This window comes from Acipenser ruthenus, chromosome 4 (assembly GCF_902713425.1).
Source record: "Acipenser ruthenus chromosome 4, fAciRut3.2 maternal haplotype, whole genome shotgun sequence".
Classification (NCBI taxonomy): Eukaryota; Metazoa; Chordata; class Actinopteri; order Acipenseriformes; family Acipenseridae; genus Acipenser; species Acipenser ruthenus.
Genome location: NC_081192.1, coordinates 37,818,174 through 37,842,063, shown reverse-complemented (window position 1 = coordinate 37,842,063; position 23,890 = coordinate 37,818,174). Strand labels below are relative to the sequence as shown.

Genomic DNA, 23,890 nt, shown 5'->3' with positions numbered 1-23,890 from the left:
ATTGGAATTTAACATCAATATATAGTACTTTTATGAAGATTCCTTCACATTGATCAACATTTAAACGGTATTGTGACAAGGTTTTCGTGTCACATGTGTGGGTAACCGCATTGCAAGACAGAGACATGGGAGTTGGAGTTGAAACGCCGGCACAGGTGTGCAGGATTTATTAAACACAAAACAGAAAGTAAATATATGGGTCATGTGACTCTACCAACGATGGTAATGCACAGATAGGGTGTGTTCATGGAGGTCATTCTGCGCAGATTCATAGTGTTACGTGTTTTGTGGTTTATTCCGAATTTTACTGAAAAATTACAGGATTTTTTTTTGGACGTCGGTTTTTACTGATTTATGCCTGATTGTTGTCTATTATTCAGTGTTAACCCAGTACTGTTTTCTAGGAAATACACAATAATTTGATCAAAATGCTGTTTTATTTTGACTCCGACATTGTAATAAGCATCCCTACACTGTATCCTAGGATACAACAGCTGTTTAGACGTCAAAGGATCAAATAACGTTCAACTGTGGTTCTCTGTCACTTCACAAACGCACTATCACCTGATTATGTTGGCCAATCAAAGTCTGATTATTGTGGCAATTGCTGGGCGTAGTAACAGCTTGATCAAAAGCTAAATTGAAATACACGAAAATATAACATTTTTAGTGGATGAGGAATGGAGAACATACCGAAAAATAAGCGACACAAACTCAAACAAGAAAGTGAACTGAGAGACAAGCAATCCATTTGCGGCTTTTACACACGCTTTAATAAAAAGAGAACGCAGAATGACTGTTAATGAGTTTCTCAGAGCACTGTGCTTTGCTGGACAGCCACTAGTTATTGCAGAGGTATGTATCGGTGACTTTGTGTGATAGTACTCTCTGTCCATTAGCTAAAACACTGTCTAACGCCGACAATCTTGATCGTAAATATTTGACTGAAAATGGTGATGCTTTAGTTGGTAAACTTACATGGAACGGGTTGATGGAAATGTCCAGTGTGATTTTTGACGCGTCTTCCGATGCCCTGCGCCACCCAGTTCTGTCAATTTTCTTTACTTTTTATGATTTAAAGATGAATAAACCTGGCTTGTTTCGTGCTGATATGTTCATACCTTCTGTAAATACTGTTTCCGTCAGCACAGCGGACATTCGCAAAGTACCAGTTACCTTGGGAAAATGTGGCTTCGACTTGCACAGATTGTGCTTCATTATACATGCCAGGGACATTATTAATCAGAAACCAGAACTGCTACACATCATATTCCACATGTAAGTGTGTATACTGAGATTTTTCCCCCCGATTTTTACCGATGTTTAAGTTCAAAACAAATTTTTTACCGATTTCATCCCTATTTTAATATACAGTGCCTTGCAAAAGTATTCAGACCCCTGACCAATTCTCTCATATTACTGAATTACAAATGGTACATTGAAATTTCGTTCTGTTTGATATTTTATTTGAAAACACTGAAACTCAAAATCAATTATTGTAAGGTGACATTGGTTTTATGTTGGGAAATATTTTTAAGAAAAATAAAAAACTGAAATATCTTGCTTGCATAAGTATTCAACCCCTGTGCTGTGGAAGCTCCCAGTTTACACCGATGAAAGAAATTGCCCTAATGAGGACACAATTACCTTACCATTGGCCTCCACCTGTGAACCATTAAAGTTGTTGTCACATTTTCTGGATAAAAACCCCACTGTTGAAGGATCATTGGTCAGGCTGTGAATCTGAAGGAAAATGAAGACCAAAGAGCATTCTACAGAAGTTAGAGATAAAATAATACAAATGAATAGATTAGGGAAAGGGTACAAAATAATATCCAAGTGTTTGGACATCCCAGTGAGCACAGCTGGATCAATAATCAGGAAGTGGAAGCTGCATCACACCACCCAGACACTGCCAAGAAAAGGCTGTCCCTCAAAACTCAGCGCTCAAACAAGAAGGAGACTTGTGAGAAAAGCCACAGAGAGGCCAACAATCACTTTGAAGGAGCTACAGAGTTCAGTGGCTGGGAGTGGAGTAATGGTGCACCAGTCAACCATATCAAGAGCTCTACATAACACTGGCCTGTATGGGAGGGTGGCAAGAAAGAAGCCGTTACTCAAAAAGTACCATCTGAAAGCACGTCTGGAGTTTGCCAGAAAGCATGAGAGTGACCCAGCTGCGATGTGGGAAAAGGTTTTGTGGTCAGATGAGACCAAGATAGAGCTTTTTGGCCAAAACTCAAAGCGCTATGTGTGGCGCAAACCTAACACAGCCCATGCCTCAAGACACACCATCCCTACAGTAAAGTATGGTGGTGGCAGCATCATGCTGTGGGGATGCTTCTCATCAGCAGGGACTAGGCATCTTGTTAAAATTGAAGGAAGAATGGATGGAGCAAAATACAGGAAAATACTGCAAGAGAACCCTGCTTCAGTCCGCTAAAAAACTGAAGCTCGGGAGGAAATTCACCTTTCAGCAGGACAATGATCCCAAGCACAAGGCCAAAGCAACATTGGAGTGGCTCAAAAACAAAAAGGTGAATGTCCTACAGTGGCCCAGTCAAAGTCCTGATCTCAATCCCATTGAGAATCTGTGGCACTATTTGAAAATTGCGGTCCACAAGCGTCGTCCAACCAACCTGACCAACCTGGAGCAAATCTGCCAAGAAGAATGGGCCAAAATCACTCCGACACTGTGTGCAAAGCTGGTACATACTTACCCCAAAAGACTTAAAGCTGTTATTAATACTTATGCAAGCAAGATATTTCAGTTTTTTATTTTTCTTAAAAATATTTCCCAACATAAAACCAATGTCACCTTACAATAATTGACTTTGAGTTTCAGTTTTTTAAAATAAAATATCAAACAAAACGAAATTTCAATGTACCATGTGTAATTCAGTAATTGCAGTATTCTTGCAGTATTTCCCTGTATTTTGCTCCATCCATTCTTCCTTCAATTTTAACAAGATGCCTAGTCCCTGCTGATGAGAAGCATCCCCACAGCATGATGCTGCCACCACCATACTTTACTGTAGGGATGGTGTGTCTTGAGGCATGGGCTGTGTTAGGTTTGCACCACACATAGCGCTTTGAGTTTTGGCCAAAAAGCTCTATCTTGGTCTCATCTGACCACAAAACCTTTTCCCACATCGCAGCTGGGTCACTCTCATGCTTTCTGGCAAACTCCATACGTGCTTTCAGATGGTACTTTTTGAGTAACGGCTTCTTTCTTGCAACCCTCCTATACAGGCCAGTGTTATGTAGAGCTCTTGATATGGTTGACTGGTGCACCATTACTCCACTCCCAGCCACTGAACTCTGTAGCTCCTTCAAAGTGATTGTTGGCTTCTCTGTGGCTTCTCTCACAAGTCTCCTTCTTGTTTGAGTGCTGAGTTTTGAGGGACGGCCTTTTTTTGGCAGTGCCTGGGTTGTGTGATGCAGCTTCCACTTCCTGATTATTGATCCAACTGTGCTCACTGGGATATCCAAACACTTGGATATTATTTTGTACCCTTTCCCCAATCTATGCATTTGTATTATTTTATCTCTAACTTCTGTAGAATGCTCTTTGGTCTTCATTTTCCTTCAGATTCACAGCCTGACCAATGATCCTTCAACAGTGGGGTTTTTATCCAGAAAATGTGATAGCAACTTTAATGGTTCACAGGTGGAGGCCAATGGTAAGGTAATTGTGTCCTCGTTAGCACAATTTCTTTCATCGGTGTAAACTGGGAGCTTCCACAGCACAGGGGTTGAATACTTATGCAAGCAAGATATTTCAGTTTTTTATTTTTCTTACAAATATTTCCCAACATAAAACCAATGTCACCTTACAATAATTGATTTTGAGTTTCAGTGTTTTCAAATAAAATATCAAACAGAACGAAATTTCAATGTACCATTTGTAATTCAGTAATGTGAGAGAATTGGTCAGGGGTCTGAATACTTTTGCAAGGCACTGTATGTGTGTGTGTGTTTTGTTTTCAGGGTTGGCAAGTACACAATCCCACTCTTACATAAGTAACATTTTAGCTCTTCTACAGAACCAGAAGTTTGTGGAAGAAAAATACCAAAGAATATTGTCAATCCAGCAAGCACAGCTTGATGCAATATTTAATGATTTACTTTACAACGTTTGTTTTCTAATTTTGCTTGAATTATCTACATTAACAAAAAAAAAATGCAGTAATAAGAATATAAATATTTGTATATCTGTGACTTTTTTTTAACTGTAACTTTTCCTTTTCACATATGCTTGGATAACATTGTTCTGCACAGACTTCCTCCTGCTGTCTTTCTGTTGTGTTTTTGTTGATCAATTATATTACTATCTTAACTTACAGCATGACACTGCCTTGAGGCAAAACACAACACATGGCTAAAGTAAAGCAATAGTGGGTAAGAATTCCAAGTTTGAGTTCCATTGTGTTTTTGTCATTGTTATTTTCAGAACCAGTTTACCCCTTTGTGATTGACAGAGACAACACTGCAGCCTATTAACAACAGAAACTTTCCCAGAACAAGCACTTGTTTTCAAAAAGCGCCTAATGTTAATGTGCCATAACTTTGTGCAAAACAAGAAAAACACGTTTTCTAAATGCTAGAAAAACTTGACATTTAAATCAGGGGATTGTAAGTAGACGGAAGTTGTTTTTTTAGAAATTATAATTGGTGTTTTTTACTTTTAAAACACTTATAAAATGCACAGTATTAAAGTGTAAAATGTGTGAAACATTACCATGGTCAATTTTCATATGGGCTGTAAGGTTGTATTAGAATTTTAAAACCATTATTAAAAAAGATATATATTGGGCTCTCAAGTGACGCATTCGGCAAAGGCGCTCCGCGTGGAGTGCGGGATACGCCCTATAGCCTGGACGTCGCCGGTTCGAGTCCAGGTTATTCTATTGCCGACCGTGGATGGGAGCTCCCACGGGGCGGCACACAATTGGCTGAGCGCCACCCTGGGGTGGGGAGGGTTTAGGTCGGCCAGGGTGTCCTCAGCTCACCGCGCACCAGCGACCCCTGTGGTCTAGCCGGTGCCTAGGGCTTGCCTGTAAGCTGCCCAGAACTGTGTTGTCCTCCGACGCTGTAGCTCTGAGGTGGCTGCATGGTGAGTCTGCAGTATGAAAGGAAGTGGTCGGCTGACAGCACACGCTTTAGAGGACAGTGTGTGTTCATCTTCGCCCCTCCCGAGTCAGCGCAGGGGTGTAGTAGTGAGCTGAGCCTAAAAATAATTGGACGTTCTAAATTGGGAGAAAATAACAAAAATAATTGGCAATGACTATATATATAGTTTATTTACAAGACAATTTACAAGACAATCTATGCCCCACTTTGTGGTCTGCATACATGTTGATGATTTATGTTCTTGATAAATGTTGTTTTATCATTTGTACTTTGATTTTTTTTCAATCCCATCCAAACTTCAATTCATAATCTGAATAAATTTGCATTGAAATATTGAGAATACATTGTAGTGAAAATACACCATTTGTTCTGTTATTAATATCTAGACTCAACACAGTATATAGTATGTTAACTATTATAAAGGTGAGCAAAGGTGAAATACTATCAAGAATAGCTAAAAGTACAAGTTTTTAAATAAAAAAAAATGTAAAATGTCACAGTATAATATAATGCAGTGAAAGCATTGTATGCACAAACCTACAGGTACAAGGGGCATAAGAACAATGTTTTAATGTGTGTAACTCACATTAAACAGATTTTCAAGTAAATATTGTGAGAAAGCAGACTAACATAATCCACTTCGGTCTGGTTTCATAGGTACTAATCATAGTGTACCTTAATATTACAGTAGGTAGTCCAAGATTAGTGCTAATCAGAGCCTGTGAAACCGGTCACATATGTGGATCTTTTTTGTGACCGCTGGGGTCAGATTTAGCACAAACCTGCAATCGCTGCATCACTGCAATCGGCACAAACCTTGATCAAGATTAACAGATGATCTATTTTTGGTAGGCAGCAATTGATCCAGATTATCAATAATGTAAACCCCCTGTTGGCTGCATCAAGTGGACTAAATTTGGTACCCTGAGAAACTAACCATCAGAGCTAACTAGTTAAATCAACAGCGTAATATTAATCTACATCAATGCTGATTTGTACAACTAGTATGGATATAGTAATCTGATTTTCCATCAGTTGAGTTACCATATAGTAGCTTCCAAAGGTCTAAAAAAAAAAAAATCTAACCTGGATATTAACAAAACCTTCCTGATTCTAGATGGATGTGCGCACTGTAGAAAACCCAACATAGAAGCAAAATTAACAAAAAACATTACCTCAAAACAAACCCACATATATTTGTGTGTGGAAAACTGGAAATGGAGCAGAAGCAAATTGACAAATTCACTGTAATCACAGTGACTATGCAGTTTGTATGTACAGTGTGTGCAGCCTGACTCAGGCTAGTATTTTTGAGTCAGATAACATTTTCTTGATAAATGGTTTAAATCACATTGAAAAAATGTGTTAAGATTAAAATGACATTATTTAAAGTCAATAATTACAAAAAGAGAGTTCTTTGTACAAAACAAAAACAGTGTCTGGATTATTTTCATTGACTAGGTGGCATAACGGGGTCTTCGAATCTAGACATGTTTATGACTTTAATCACTCATGGTGACTCTTGGCTTAAAAGGCACTGCTTAAGATTACAGTCCTGTGTGCTGTGAATACACACATTTGAATACAATAAATTGCAATCATACAAGAATTTTGCAAAAACTTTTAATAGATCTTAGCTTATAAAACTTACACCTATCCCATATACTGTATGAATGCAAATGATACATCATAGTGATGGGGATGCATGTTTTCATGTGACTTGCTATCCCTGATTGATGGTGGTAATGACTGAAACATAACCGCAACACCAATGAAAAACATCTCTGTCAATCTTGTCATTATACAAGTCAGCGGGGTCTATTTTAATGATCTAAACAGCACTGGATTTTATAGTGAGACCCTTAAACCAGCTCCAATTTAGACCTCATTCCACTGTTTTTTATTTGTGACAATAAATACCCGTTGGGAAACAATGGCTGGAGTCAAAGGGCGTCTGCTGTTAACATGATAGTGTATCAGTTTTTCTTATTGTAATTTTTGTAAAACTGGCACTGAAGAAAAAGATTAGCTATACAGATAGATGTGTCATAAAGACAAAGAGGTACTCATAATCACTGCTTTGAGGTGAAACTATTTCTCAGTATGACAGGGAAAAAAGCCTTATTTTTGCACATATTCCTGAACAATATACTAAAGGCAAATCAATACTTTTGTTGAACCCCATGTGGAAATCGCAACTTTTTCAATAAAATTATAAATAATATTAGTTTATATTGTCTTAAAAATACAACATAACTAAACTTTATACCTTAACAGATATTTTCCATTGTTTAAAGTCATCAATTTTGAGCAATTTCTGGTGTTGCATTGATTTATCTACTGTAAAATTGATGTCTGGAGTTATTAATTGCCAACCTGTTAACAACATATTGTGTAATAAAACAGGCTGGAAAACTTGTTATCTCACAATTTCATATTCATTAAAAAATATTTTCTGCAAATTAAAAAAAAAAAAAAAGTGTCAGACAAGCATTTCCATCATTAAGAACACTGTATTTAGTTGGTAATGGGACACAATAGTATCCATACATTTTATACCCATAGTGACAGTTTACCATAAAACAGCACTTTGATATGTTGTCTACCAACAGATTGAAATACTACAGGGAGGGCCAACAGTCCTACACCCAGTCTTTACCTGGGGGGTTAGAATCAATTATCTAAGCAGTAGCAAGTTATGAACTGAAAAGACTCTGCTGGATGCACCGTAAAGATGTCACATTCTCCCACCTCTTACAGAGTTTAGACTGGTATTAGAACAGCAGTACAAACACATAATACAATTCCATCATTCATAACCACAGACAGACCATTTTCAGTTCTCTTGTATTTATGGTAACTAGGAAATATTTGAATCTGTGAATGTCTACCAGTCTATAGGCTTTGTTTTAACAGTCGTTGTGAAGCATCCTGTACCAGTGCAACACTATCATTTAAAGCAGATACTTCCTTTTTAAATCACAATATTGTTTGGAAGATCATATATAGATCATGCAAAAAACAGCCTATAGTATAATTTCATACAGTATTTTAAAAAAAAGATGCATTTTTGTTTAATTTGTACATTTTCATCTCCATCTACCATTTGATGTAGCTAAATTAATAGCTACCAAGCTACACATATCAAACAAGCAAAAACATTACACAATGCGTCTGGAGCAAAAGTAGCAAAAACTAAATAAAAAAAAAAATGCACTGAAAACATACAGTAAAAGGCAAGCATAAGTCTTTCCACAGAAAACACCTTTCAAACAAACTACTGTCAGGAAATATTTACCTCTACATTTCTGTGTATAACCTTAATTTGTTTGTGTTAGCTTGACACTGTATGTAAATGCATAGCGTGATGTAATATGGTGCTTTTCTGCTGCTCTGACATCAATACTCGACACATTGCTGCACCTTGCGTTTATCCCAGAATGCTAGATACAACTTGTTCAAAACCACACAGTGTTCTGAATAATGTCCATTTGCACAGTAGTTAAAGTCTTTGCTTGTAATGGGAGGTTTCCTCAGTCGTCCCCTAGTCGGAATCCCTGGCCCCAGTTATGTCGGCCACCCCTCGCCCCAGCCTGCTCATCGGCTGCATGTCTCCTGCTAGGTGGGGGGACTCCGAACCCAGATACTCCACCTCTCTGGCTGGGGAAGAAGCGGTACCTGCAATCCAGTGGGACAAGAGGTGAGTGCAATCTAACAAAGACTCCATATCGGCATTCAGAAGAATATAAATGTGACCATCTTGGACTAGCCAATTCCAACTGTCAGATCATTTTATATAGCATTAATATTCTTGAACAGGAATTCCTCAGTGCTGGGACAACTATCCAAATGTATTCAAAAGGCAACAAAAGACACGCCCCCGTCCGCCAGAAAAAAACAACTGAGAGAGACACATACAGCAATGCGTTTTGTCTTGCACAACAGTTTCTAAAATTAGAAAGTGGAAAAATAACTCTGTGTGTGGGATTTCTAAAATAAAAAACAGAAGATCAACACATTGCTTTTGGTTCCCCATTTCCTCTGGCTGTCAAGAAACTTTATAATTTAAACAGAGTCCAGATTCTGATGTACATGCAACACATGCTGCCAAATAGTGATCTCCACGTAGCTGCCAGCAGCGTTCCCTCTAAGCTTTTTAGATACAGAGAAACTTACCGGTTTTGACTGAGAAAGGGTAAATTAGCTGAGAGAAACTTTCGGCCATACCTTACCCATTTAATATATTATTTTTGTTGCATTATACAATTTTGAAACAATATTCCAACACAAGTATCAGAACAATTTTACAATTTAATTGAAATTTAAACAAGTCATTTATTGTGGCTCTGCCTCGGATTCTGAATCATCCTGATATATATATATATATATATATATATATATATATAAATTTATGAAGCGTATATATTTACCTTTATGAAGCCTATCTGAGATCTCATCATAAATGCAGCCTTATCAGTAGACTGCTTGCTTAACGGACGGCCTGCATACAATTGCTTTATACTGCTGTATAAAACACTGGTGTCTGCACTGCCTTCAATTGTAACTATCTATTAGGGCTACTGGTTTTCCATTTTTTGGATAGCAAATTGTGTTTTTTCCCCCCCACTTGTTATCGACGTATTATTAATTAAACATGGCATTTGAACATAAATATAATGTTGATAGTTAAAATAAGTAAATGAATAAATATTACCACAATTTATTTATTTTTATTAAAGCCAAGAGTTGTTTTTTTTTTTGTTGCTGTAATAGTAAGTAACATACCTGAAGATGCGTCAAACCTGTCAATATTTATCACTGGCTCATTGCTGGCTTTAAAATAAGCAGTACAACCTAAGAACAATATTACAACAGTTCAGAAAACAGATGTCCAGCATTGTTGTGAGAATCATATTTGCAGTCTTCCACTGACACTGTAGTTCAGTCTACAAATGGTTTTGTATCGGTTTATATTATTGCTGGCATTACAATAACAATAGAAAATATGAAACAGTTCAGTAAAAGTCCAGCAAATGTCATGCGAGAATAATCAGTACTCCACAAATTATGTTTAGTGTTTTACTGGCATTACAATAACCAGGATAAAACATGAAACACATATAAAAAAAAAAGGTGTACTGTTGACTGACTCAGTGCGCTACACAGGTTCAGTGCTGTGTATCACCCGATTGTAATTTAAATAGCACCCCTTTTAATGTAAACGCATAATTAATCCTCCCAATTAATCATTTGCTAATTCTGCCTTGTTATTTGCTAAATTTAACAAGAGCTATGCCTCTCGGAGAGAAAAATCTTTATGAAACAAAACGGTGTAGTTAGGATTGCCAACTGTCTGGTTTTTGTTATGGATGTTAGACTGCAGGTCTGCGCCACCTTGTGGCTCATTGTTGCTATTGAGATTATTGCTATTCAGGAGCCCAGAGGCTGTAAATAGGGAGTGCAAACATATGTTAGCACCATGGCAGCTGCCAATAGTATTCCACCCCCTGAAGGGATGAAGATGAGCAGTGATTGGAGCAGCAACTGGGAAAATTTCAGAGCAGAGCAAAAGGACGCAACAGCCATCCTGAATGCATTAGAAGCTTACTTCAGACCAGCAAAACATGTAATTTATGAAAAGGTACGTGTTCGGCTGCTGCAAACAAGAAGAAGATTAATCAATTGGGACATTTGTTACACGACCGAGAGAAAAAGCAGCAACGTGCGAGTACGGCCCACTGAAAGATGAGCTCATTCAGGACAAAATAGTTATGGGGTAGCAAGCAAGAGCACATGTCGCTGTCTCCCAAGAGAACGAGACTTAACCTTGAATACAGCTATTTAGACGTGCTGCACAGCGGAAATCACTGACAAGCGAATGAGCCATGGAGCAGGACAGGCAGCAGACCGTGCCAATGCCGCAGAAAAGCAACCGCGAAGTATGGCTGGCTATCCAGGCAAACAACAGCAAAACAGCTACCACAGCAGCTCACCTGTAGCGAAGCCTACAGCGTGTAAGTACTGCAGCAGTGTACACAAGCGAGGGAAAGAGCAGTGTCCAGCACATGGGAAAACATGCAGGTCATGTGGCAGCCTAAATCATTTTGCTAGAGTATGCCTGTCAAGTAAGAGACGAAATTCAGCAGGGAAGCAGCACAACTCAGAGGAAACAGCTTTAGATCATGCAGACCTCCAAAGCGCCGAGTTAATTTATTCCAAAGAATGCATTGCCACTATAAGCAAAAGGCCAACAATGGTTTGTGAATCTCAGATTGAATAATAAGTTACAACCCTGCCAGCTTGACTCTGAGGCAACATGTGATGTAATGACTCTAAAAGCCAAGATGAAGCTAGCACCTAGAACCCGACTACAGCCAAGCGACACCAAACTGAAGCTGTACTCAGGAGAGCTAATGAAGTCCTTGGGACTTTTCACAACAGAGTGTATCATACGTGGACATACGCACAAGCTGGAATTTGAAATTGCTGAAGCCAATCAGAAACCGTTGTTGTCTGGTTCGACATGCAAGTGCTTGGGACTGATGCAATTCACCATCCCTGCTGAGCTAAACAAGGTAGAACATCAGCCAAATGGACCTTTGTCGAAACAGCTGACCAGTGCATATGATGATGTGTTGAATGGGCCAGCAGAATCAGTTCCAGGAGAGGTTCATTTTGAATTCAACCCAAGCAGTCCACCAGTACAATGTGTCCCACGTAATGTGCCAGTCGCCATCAAGCCAGCGGTAAAGGCACAGCTAGATAAGCATAAGAATATAATTTGGAATGCTTGAATCAGATCACTGCGTAGTCGTCTTTGTTCAAGACTGAACAGATTCAATTCTTTTAGCCTGTCTGCATACGACATGCCTTTTAAACCTGGGATAATTCTGGTTGCTCTTCTTTGCACTCTTTCTAGAGCAGCAATATCCTTATTGTAATGCATTGTAAAGTTTTAAAATTACTTCCCTTGATTTAAATCCAACACTTTTCACAATATATCCGAGCATCTTGATGGCCTTTTTTATAGCTTCCCCATATTGTCTAGATGAAGACACTTCCGAGTCAACATAAACTCCTAGGTCTTTTTCAAAGATTCCTTCTTCAATTTCAGTATCTCCCATATGATATTTATAATGCACATTTTTATTGACTGCGTGCAGTACCTTACACTTTTCTCTATTAAATGTCATTTGCCATGTGTCTGCCCAGTTCTGAAAGCTGTCTAGATCAGCATGAAGCAGACGGCTATATCGCACCTGTGACACAGCCAACTGATTGGATAAGCAACATGGTAATTGTGAAGAAGCCTGAGAAGCTGAGAATTTGCATAGATCCAAAGTTTCTAAACTAGGCACTGAGAAGATCTCACTACATCATGCCAACACTTGAGGACGTCTAGTACAAGTTACCTAAAGCATGGGTGTTTACGTTTGTTAATGCATGTAATGTATTTCTGCAATGCAAGTTAGATGAAGAGAGCAGGTACATGACAACCTTCTGGACCCCCTGGGGCAGGAAGAGATGGCTCAAACTACCGTTTGGAGTCTCCGTAGCACCAGAGGTGTATCAGCGTAAGCAGCATGAGCTATTAGCTGGGCTCAGTGGCATTGAGCCAGTAGCAGATGACATCCTCATTGTTGGCTGTGGTAATACAGATGAGGAAGCAGAGCGTAATCATGACAACAAGCTGCTAGCACTATTGGATCGATGCAGGCAAGTGAAGCTAAGGCTTAGTATGAAGAAACTGCAATTGAAGGTGAAAGAAGTCACCTTCCATGGACACATCTTGTCCTCAAAAGGCTTAAAAGTTGACCCGGATAAGATCAGCGACATACTGGAGATGCCACATCCTCCCGATGTGAAAACAGTGCAGCGCTTCACTGGGTTTGTGACCTACCTGGCCAAATTCATGCCACGCCTATCAGAGGTGTATAAGCCTTTGAGAAGGCGTCTTGACAAGGATGCAGTTTGGCACTGGCTTCCTAAGCATGACAAGGCAGTGCAGGAAATAAAGTGCTTGGTCACAGTTACACCTGTGTTGAATTTCTATAATGTTATGAAGCCTGTCACTACAGAGTGATTCAAGCAAAAATAGGCCCTAACCCCAACTGAGGAGAACTATGCACAGATAGAAAAGGAATGCTTGAGCATAGTGTTCGCCTGCCGGCGTTTCCATCACTATCTCTACGGCCGAGAAACGATCACAACAGAAACTGACCATAAGCCACTGATAGCCATCTTCAAGAAGCCCCTCCTGAGCGCACCCAAGTTTACATTACAGCCTCAGGCCCTGACACTCAGCAGAGCAACAGCAGCAGACAGGATGTCCAGTGCAGAGCATGAGCATCACACAGTTTGCAGTGTGCAACAGGAGCAAAATGACATAGCGCAGATCAATCAAGCAGATTATTTGAATGTCACAGATCAGCAATTGCATCAGATTGTACAGGACACAGAGAGATTAATGTTTGCAAGCACTGAAGTCAGTAGTTCTGACTGGATGGCCAGAATTGAAGGAGGAAACATCAATCACTGTGAGAGAATACTGGTCATTTAGAGATGAAATCAGAATACAGAATGGCATTCGGTACAAAGGGCCAAGGGTCATCATACCCAAATCATTGCAACCAGAGATGCTAGCACGCATATATTCAAGCCACATTGGTGGAGAAGCATGCTACAGGCAGGCACGCGACATGCTGTACTGGCCCAACTTGCAAGGTGAGATCAAAGACTTTGTCAGCAATTGTTCTAGCTGCAATGAATATGCAAATGAGCAGCAGAAGGAAACCATGATGTCACATGAGATACCAACACAGCCTTGGAAGATTATCAGCATGTACTTATTCAACTATGCAGGGAAAGAGCTCCCAGACTTGTTTGCTGAGACTACAATCCAGCGTTGCAAGGACCAGTTTGCACGTCATGGTCAACCGGATTGAATGATCTCAGATAATGGACCTCAATTTACATGCAAAATTCAGACGATTTGACACTGAATGGGAGTTTGAGCATGTCACCTTATCACCGCGTCACCTGCAACCTAATGCAAAGCTGAATCCTCTGTCAAGATAGTGAAGAACTTGTGCAAGAAAGCTAAAAGTGATGGTTAAGACCCATGGAAAGCCATCTTGCATTGGAGAAACACGACAACAGAGTGCATGGATAGTAGCCCAGCACAGCGCCTGATGTCAAGGAGACTAAAGACATAATTGCCATTAGCCAACAAGTTACTCAAGCCCAGTGTAGTACAAGGCGTACCAGAGAAGCTGCGACAGAAGAAGCAGATTTCTAAATTAGGCTACGACACATCTGCCAAAGACTTGCCTGAGCTAAATGTTGGTGAGCCAATTCACATGAAGCCACTGCCTGGAGATCGAACAGGCCGCTGGATACTGGGTACCTGTATGCAAAAGGTCGCACCACGCTCATATCTTGTGGACGTTAAAGGAACTCTCTACTGCCGCAATCGTATGGATCTGCGAGTGGCAGAGCAGCCAGCTATGCAGGACAGTGGACAGCTTGCACACAGCCCAAACAGAGGTGCCAAGCAGCCCAATTAGTGCAAGGACAAGCAGGGAGAGTAGAGGGTATACAGCTGACAAACCAGAGAGCAGTAACGATGAGAGCTGGGAGCAAGCAAGCACACCAGTCAGCACTTCAGTGCCAAGTACGTCAGCTTGGAGAGCTCATAGCGGCTCATCAACACCAGTGAGAGCTAAGCAGCTCCCTGCAGGAAAGAGCCCTGTTTACTCTCACAGTGGAAGACAGTCAATGCCACCGGAAAGATTTCATCTGTAGGAACTGATCATACAGACGATATGAAGAAAGACATTTGATTGAACTTTTTAAAAATGTACACATTTATACGCAATTCAAGTTGCAGGTTTTTGTTTATTAAAAAAAGGGAGATGTTATGGATGTTAAACTGCAGGTCTGCGCCACCTTGTGGCTCATTGTTATACCACACTGTTACTTCCTGAACCTTTGACCCTGGTTGTATTTTTTATGTGTTCAGCATGGCTTTGATTCACTAACAGCTTGTAGTTGTCTTTATTTCTACATCAGAAACAGTTTTCGACTGCACATCCAGTTTTAAGAGAATTCGTACAGTGACCGGACAGCAAAAGTCTGGTTCTTGCAAATCTTGCTTACTCACTGTTCATTGCCATTTGGGTATTTCTATTGTCGCTGAGCCACTCCTGATTCAACGTTCGACCATGCAAACGTTTTTATTTTTTTTATTATTATCAGTCCATTAAGTTCGAGAAGTACACTGAAATGTATTTTGCTCAGCGGGATACGATTACTGAGCATCTATATTAAACCAAAAAAATCACGCACAGCACCCATGCAGCTGCCATGCTGAGTTTCAGCAGAGACACGTGATTGAAGTCACATAATGAATAAACTCAACTTGCAAAAACAAATGCACATGGTATGTCTTCTTCAATTACTATATTATACACTTAAATGTGTACTTTCGACTATAAATTAATATTTTGATTACACTTTTACCAGTTTCAAAACGCAGAAGATGCTATTTCTGAAATGGTCATTTTTTTTAAAGGAACTAAAACAAAAACTGTCAAAGTATGAGTATTGTGATTTGTATTTCTGTTTACTGGAGTATCTATACTTCTAAATAATGCAGAATGATTGTGCTTCACTTATTAGTATTCAATTTTACGACGAGTTCAAAACTGTAAAGTTCATGAGCAGCACTCTCCATAGAGGCAGAATCACCAGATGACTGCTTTGCCCACCCTGTATTATTATTTATTTATTAGCAGACACCCTTATCCAGGGCGACTTACAATTGTTATAAGATATCACATTATTTTTACATACAATTACCCATTTAGACAGTTGGGTTTTTACAGGAGCAATCTAGGTAAAGCACCTTGCTCAAGGGTACAGCAGTAGTGTCCCCACCTGGGATTGAACCCACGACCCTCCGGTCAAGAGTCCAGAGCCCTAACCACTACTCCATACTGCTGCCCCTGCTGTACTAATAGATTTGCTGGTGCCCGAGCAAGCTCTGCATTGTGACGTGCATTTTTACAGAGGGAAATCAGAAAATCAGCTGCAAGTATGCTTTTGTTAATGCTTTGCAAGAATGCTCTCAAAATGATAGGTTGGAGTCTCCATTCAGGTTGATATTTATAACTCTAGAAAGTTAGTAAACTGAATGCGAAGGATGTTGCCAGTTATTGCAAAAAATGTGCGCATTTTAGCCTTAGAGGGAATGCTGGTTGCCAGTATTACTTCAGATTTGGAAAGCAAGTCAATCGGTGTCCATTTCTGTCTGCCATATGACTCAAATCAAGTACGTCACTTCAAAAGGCCTCACGTTCTCCAACACTGGTGCAACTTGCAAAGGAAATGTCTCATATTGTTATAAATGTTTTGTTTTTCTTTTATTTTGAAATCCTAGTTTGTTATGTGGAATGTAATAAAAGAAGAAAACTTTTTTTCTTCATTGTACAATGCACCCTTTATCACATTTATTTAATTTGAAGTGTTTAGTCACTTTAAAAAGTAATGCTATTACTTCATGAAAATGTGTCCATGACTACTTTATTAATTTGGGAAGACACGATAAAAGCAGGGATTATAAAAGTAAATGCTTCGTCTACTTTATGTACTGTAAATAGACACTACAGTTTTTTTTTACCTCAACTACTGTATGGCATCCTTGTTTTGTAGTTAATCCAGTCAGATAAAGTAGAGCCTTCAAAACCTATTCTTACTTATGGGATACTTTTAATACAGTGTCGCATACAATGGCACCGATAATGTTTTGCAAATTATTATTATTATTTATTTCTTAGCGACTTACAATTGTTACAAGATATCACATTATTTTTACATACAATTACCCATTTATACAGTTGGGTTTTTACTGGAGCAATCTAGGTAAAGTACTTTGCTCAAGGGTACAGCAGCAGTGTCTCCCACATGGGATTGAACCCACGACCCTACGGTCAGGAGTCCAGAGCCCTAACCACTACTCCACACTGCTGCAAATTAGCTTGTCTGAATACTGGTGTGAATATGAAAATTCCATGCTTGTCCCAGCACTAATTCCTAATTACTAATCACCTGTAATTGTAGAAAGGTAATGTATAAAAAGGGAAGCAAACAGTATGCTGAAAACTTACAGAAACTGCGGGGTTGAGAGAAGGGTCCTCCCTCCCAAGTCCATGGGGTACTTGAACATCAAGAAGAAATACAAATGTCCAACAAGGTTTCCAATAAGCTCGTTGACAATCCTGTAATTGAGGTTATAGTATATTTCATTTCCGCTGTGTTCATATCCCAATATTAAAGATGAAACAAGTTTAGAACTAAGGTTTAATGTGTGTATAAGTACTATAGCACTCCTTGTTCCTGGATTGAAAAAAAAAAATAGAAACAAGACCTTACATTTTATTTTTAAGCATTGTTTGGTTAATCATAAAATTTGGTACATGTTACATGCATGGCATTAGGATCTCAAACAGGGCTACTTATTACTACTTAAGTTTCTGCAATATCAAATGGATAGCCCTGCTTCAGTGACATGATACTTAAGGGCTTTACAGTGCTGATAAATATATAGCTCTGCTTACATTTCTCATTTAATTTAGGCCTTGGTGAGGCAGGATTGGAGCAGTTGAAAGTACACCAGCATCCACAGAGTCATTATCATAACATTCAGGATCTGGTTCTCCCATTCAGCACCACCACAAATAATATAATGAGGGTGGGCACAGTCACTGGGGAAGAAATAGCAAAAAGCTCAAATAAATACTTACGATCCTCCAATAATGTAGTTGAAACCGAGAATCACCCAAGGAAGGTAGCAAGCCTAGAACCAATATAAAATCTTTTTTTATTGACTGTTTAATAAGTTGAGTCATTGAAAAGAATTGTACAGAACATACATTACACAGTATAAGACCTACAATGTACACAATCTATGTAATGGGTTTTGTTGTTATTATTTAAATATAAAAGAAAAGAAACATGACAAATGCTGGGATTTTTAAACAAATCCAATGAATCATCCCTCACCCCCCACCCCCAAATCAATCAATCAGAATACAGCAATTCATATCATACCTTAAATCTAGTGCCGAACCAAAAAGATACAATCATGTCTCTGTTCAACTGAGCCCATACGTACAGCACTGACATTATAAGGGGAATCATCAATAGCTGGAAAAAATACAAATACATTTATTAAATAAATGTCATATACAAAAATATAAATATTATCCTTCTGTTATGATAATACAAAAATTAACTAAATGTCTAGAATTGTATTGTATTCATAATACCTCTATGTACAAACATATTTTAATAGGCTTAGCCAATCAGCACTGTGTTCACTCTGAGTGAATATTTGAAGCGGTTCTGAAAAATAGTCCTCATTAGTTCAACCTATAACTTCAAGGAATATCCATACCTAGTTTCAACGCAATTATAAAACTGATTTTTAAAGTACAAACACACATAAAGACCACCTCATTATATATCCTTCCACTGAAAAGCTGAATACCCATTCCAATGATTTACAGCAGCCAAACTGCAAATGGCCACCAGAAACAATAAATCTATTAATGAACTTTCAGAAGCAGAAAAAGAAGAGTACTTCATATTTTACAAGAAGGAAAAATGTATTGTGTTGTAGATGTAGTATCAAGCCATTGTTGATTACAGGGTTACAGGTCCCATTATCGCTCTAAATAATATATAATGACTCCCCTGAACAAAACACACTTGTTTTCTGAAATGGTTTTTTGTACTGTAATCTGTCAAGGGACTCAGCTGTAGTCTGTACCATTGGCTGCATGCCATATGAGGCCCCAGTATACTGTATAAGCCCACCTACAGGGATACTTGATTCACAATGCAAGGGTGATTACTTCTTCAAAATGACACCTTAAATCTGATTATATCATTAAGATTATTACACCCCCCTCCCTATACTTCAAAAGCACTACACTGAAAAAGTGAAATGCTGACCTGCATGTCCATTATTAGGCCTGTTATCTGTATGGTATGGTTAAGGATCTGAGTCTACAGCAATTCATCTTGAAGAACATATCACACTAGTGAACCATCCCCCATAAGCATATGGATTTGTTTTACATAAGGACATATCCCCATATTCTGATAGTCTAAATGCATTTAAATAATATCCTAACCACATGTCATGACAATTAAAAAACTGTTCTCTTATGTAAATTACAGAAAAAAACAAAACGTTATTTTGGGCTGGTTTCAAGTACTCCTAGGTGCACCAACACAGTGTGAAAAAGGATACAACAATGCAAATCCAATTGAAGAGCAGCATAAATATAAAATCCGCTGGTCTTCCAGCAAAGACACCTACAAAAAATAAAAACACATACTGTAGAACATCAGCCGATTATTAAATGCAGAATTTCAATGACACGTACTGTACCATTTTCATTTATATATTGCACTTTATGGATTTATTTTCAGAAATAGACTGAACAATTTAAATCATATAAGGAAAGGCAAGCTGAACCAGCGATTTCCTTCCACTGCCTGCTGATGTGCTAAACCTGGATATGCTTTAGTCCCTAGCTGATGTGTTTGCACAGGTGTAACTACCTACTGCACCATATTTGTAACAATTTATAGCCTAAGTGTTTGACACTCTCAAACTGCTTCAGATAATTGCGTGTAACCAAATATTTCAACGTTGTTGTTTTTTTGTTTTGTTTTTTTTAATTGTTCAGCATAAAATATCTTTCTGAAAACATCACAAAAAAGCCTATACGTTGTTGTCTGCCTGAAAAAAGCAAGCATGCTGCACCTCAGAATGGAGATTCTGTATATTATGTTACTCTATAGCAACAAAAACCTACAGAATCACATGTCTAAAATGACTGGTTATTTTACTCCTGCAAATACCAAGCAACCCTGCAAAATGGTGATGCGATCCATCTATGCCATACCTGTTTCCAGTCTTGTTGAATATTGATAGAGGAAATAAAGATTAACCAAGTATAGAAATCCAGTCCCTGGGCCTACCGGGAAATACAGCGTTGATGATATCGGTCTCCATATCTGTTGAGAAGAAGATGACTTGTTTAGATGCTAATTGTAAACTGCTTGTTGCACTGTCAAATATAAAAAGGGCAAAAATAAATCAGCATTGAATTTAATACAAGGAGTCCTCGTCTCAAAAAGGAAAACCATTACAAAACTGAATGTCAAGTAAAATGAAAAGTTGAAGTAACTGTGCATGGAATCTACTCACAAATGCAATCCACTTTGACTTAATTAGTATGTTTACCAATCCACAATGTTTGTCGTATCCCAAGAAACCTGAAAACAGGTTGCTGCCAAAGGAACTTTTCTTCATGGCAGTTCAACTGTTATGCAATGCAATGAAAGTAGGGTCCTCCAGGGATAGCCTGTTTTTTTGGATAACATGGGTTACTCCATTAAAACAAAAAAAAGTAAGCCTAGTTACAATAATTTAATTGATTCACTGGCCCTAAAAACATGGGGTTGGCTACCAAAATATTTCATTTTGAAGCTAGATTGACCATATTACAAAGTATACTTGTGATATTATCATCAGGAAGGGAGATTCAGACAGGAAAGCTTCAGTAAAAATGCACATTCATTAATAAACAGGAACAATAAACAAACAAACAGGGCACAAGGGCCAAAATAAAGAGCTTAAACAAACAAACAAAACAACAAGAAATATATACAGTACAAACACTCACAATCATACTTTTGGGGGGAAATAAGTTCCTTAAATAACTATGCTGTATTCAATGAATACTTAGACTTACATATTTAGGTATTCAAGTGTGCACATCTCAAACTTACAATGTGTTTATTAGATACTGGGGCTGCTTGTTTCTCCCTGTCTGTGTTAGTGATAGCAGTTTATCCTCAGAACTGTGACTGCCAAAATACAACACAGAATAAATTTCAAATGATTGTACTCTATGGATCAGCCTCATAACGCCTTATGTAATTTTCCACTTACACCTCAATTGAAATGGGTATTGTCATTCTGTCTGGGCTGCAATACAGCAACAGTTATACAGGGTCTTAGAAGCAAAAAGACAAGTGCATTTGTCATCCATATTTGCTTAGCAATTCCCTGGTGTGGAAAACTGACAAAGTTCTTATACACAGCTAAGTGGAAAATCACAGCCAATCTCTCCTCCTTCGCTGCATACTAAGCATTAACGCTTTGGTGACCTTTTACCCGACAGTCGCACTTTCCATTCTTACACTTCCAGGTGACCTTTCTTCAGTTACTAACCGTCCTAAATAGCGACATCATGCAAATTCTAAAACACACAAACCGAGATGCCATGATAGCATTCTCAAATCAGTACTGATGCTGGCTATCTGCAACTTTAGCAGGTTGTTCTGTAGCAGCCAGCACTTTAATTTACATATCATCTGAGCAAAACAGGGTTGTGGTCATTACCGTAATAGACATGAAACAGAAAGTACTGGTATATGCAAAAGGCTGGAATATCTACTATAGACCAAGAATCAAGAACAGTAACAACTGGCTGTGGGTCTGAGGAACAAAGACATCAGTCTGCGTAGGTTTTCTGGTCAAGATAGAACAAAAATATTAAAAGGGGACAAAAGGAGAAGGGGTAATCCTAAACAAGCAAAAATGATAAACAAAGTCTTCGCTCCCAGCTCTGTTGATTTGATAACAGAGAGGTGTTAGTAGTTGGCCACTACTACTTCAGCAGCAAGGCGTGGAATTTGCACATGTCTGCTTACCGGCATGAAGCTCTTTAAACATTATTACTACTTTTCACTCCTTTGTACAGAAGCAGGACTCGCAGATAATTCACACTGATCCTTTTATAAAACACAGCTTGTGCTCTGTTAAACAATTGCCTCCAAATATATTTTCCTAGTTCAGAAAGTGAATCATTTTTCATCTGCACAAAAGACTTGGACAGTGGATGAGTGTGACTTAGTATAGAATGACTGCATCAGTCACATACAACATACAATAGTACAGATACTTGACTGCCTCCACTAGATATCCCCATCGCAAGGGATATGCAAACCCAGCAGGGGATAAATAGACATCCAGGACAAACCACATTTAAACAAACATTGCATTACACCTAGCCAACAATGGGTTAAACACCAGTGCCATTTAGTGTAGTATACAATTGCATCACCACTATGACGAAATAAAATTGAAATCATACATTAAAAATAGAATGTAATAGAATGTTGGGTTCTTATTTTTTATCTCTAGTAAAATTATGATATCCTTCCCGATTCAAAGATTCACGTGTTTTCTGTGTACATAATACTATGGTTTATTACGTTTAAAAAGTAGGGAAAATCACTTTGTAAACCACATACAAAGCTTGGTAAACATATACTAACGTTCCATGCACATTTTTTCCAGTTGCTGAATACCTTACTATGCTCAGGTTTAGTTTCCTGGAATGCAGCCTATACACAATTTCTTTGATTAGGAAAATATTTAGTAGGATGGTGTTTCACTTAAGACATATGCAGATAGCGAAATATAACAGTGTAAAATGAGAAATACATTTGGTTTGTATAGAATTATATATACACACACACGTTCGATAATTCAGTAATCTGTTTAGTCAAGCAAAAAGCAGACCCCGGAAATCCCACCTCCACTGCATCCTAATTGGTCATGTATTAAATATGCCACTTCTGTAATGGTCAGCTTTGGTGTCAACATTGAAAAACACCCGTACTAACAGGCCTAGTTAGAGATTGCGAGATGTTTAAACACCCATATACACACCGGAGTCTATTTATAAAATAGCATAACTAGACTGAAACGTACATTACATTAGCGCAGCCGATATACACGAGTACAGTTGGTAACACGAGTTGCTCTAATGATGGCAATAAATGCAACTAGCTGATGATACACTGTAGGTCAATGAAGACGAATTTAATTTACACGTAGAATTACAGTGGTAGTCAACAATGGTTTCAGTTATACCGAGATAGGAAGAGAACATAGTAGTATTGACATATTAGCGTGTGTAGTAGTATAGCAATCAACATTACCTGAAATTTGTAAATAAAGGCATCCGGCCACAGAACCAGGTACACAGGACTGATGAGACCTAATTTTCCAATCAGAGGCACCAGGATTGATCCTGCAAACCAGTATCTGGTGATAAATGGGATGTTCTTAAACCAGTCCCCAATGTCGGACATCTTTGTAATGTACTACTGTGACTCAGACTTCTTCAGACGTACACAGAGTGCCTGTCAGACGACCAGGCGAAAAATATATATATACCAGCACAGACCCTTTTAGAATGCTTCTTGTAAGTCACTGTGCTATTTTAAAACGAAACAAAAAAGATCTCGACGTTTCTGCTTCCACAACAATCTTAAGTTTCCCCGACGTGACTGCTTAGGACTTGTTTTTTAAATACACTTCCTGCTTACTAATTATGCAGGCAGGAACCGGGCAGGGCAGTTGCGCAGCGTGCAGCGTGCAGTGTGCACTGCACAGCGCCCCTCTGGTTTCCTCAGAACTTGAAGTTGTGACTGAGGGAGGGCTGTCAAGAAGTGTTCAGCTGCTGCAATTTAAGCGAGCAGAAGATATTCCATTTTTTCGGTTCATGAAATAGGTTGCCAATACAAAAACACCTTTTAAGGTTATTATAGGTCTGAAGTTAATGGTGAACTACATAATTATAATAATAAAACAATGATATCTATA

The 23,890-nt window shown here is 38.6% G+C and overlaps 1 protein-coding gene across 1 annotated transcript; it reads right to left on the bottom strand.

The window, feature by feature from the left end:
• Nucleotides 1-6,742: 6,742 nt before the first annotated feature.
• On the bottom strand, nt 6,743-23,662 carry LOC117400556 (derlin-1). Its single transcript, XM_034000697.3, has 8 exons — nt 23,224-23,662; nt 20,112-20,223; nt 19,451-19,515; nt 19,150-19,176; nt 18,244-18,339; nt 17,937-17,989; nt 17,301-17,411; nt 6,743-8,811 (listed from the first exon to the last, which is right to left on the bottom strand). The coding sequence occupies exons 1-8, from the start codon at nt 23,374-23,376 to the stop codon at nt 8,667-8,669; spliced, it is 762 nt and encodes a 253-aa protein (XP_033856588.1). The 5' UTR covers nt 23,377-23,662; the 3' UTR covers nt 6,743-8,666.
• Nucleotides 23,663-23,890: the final 228 nt, after the last annotated feature.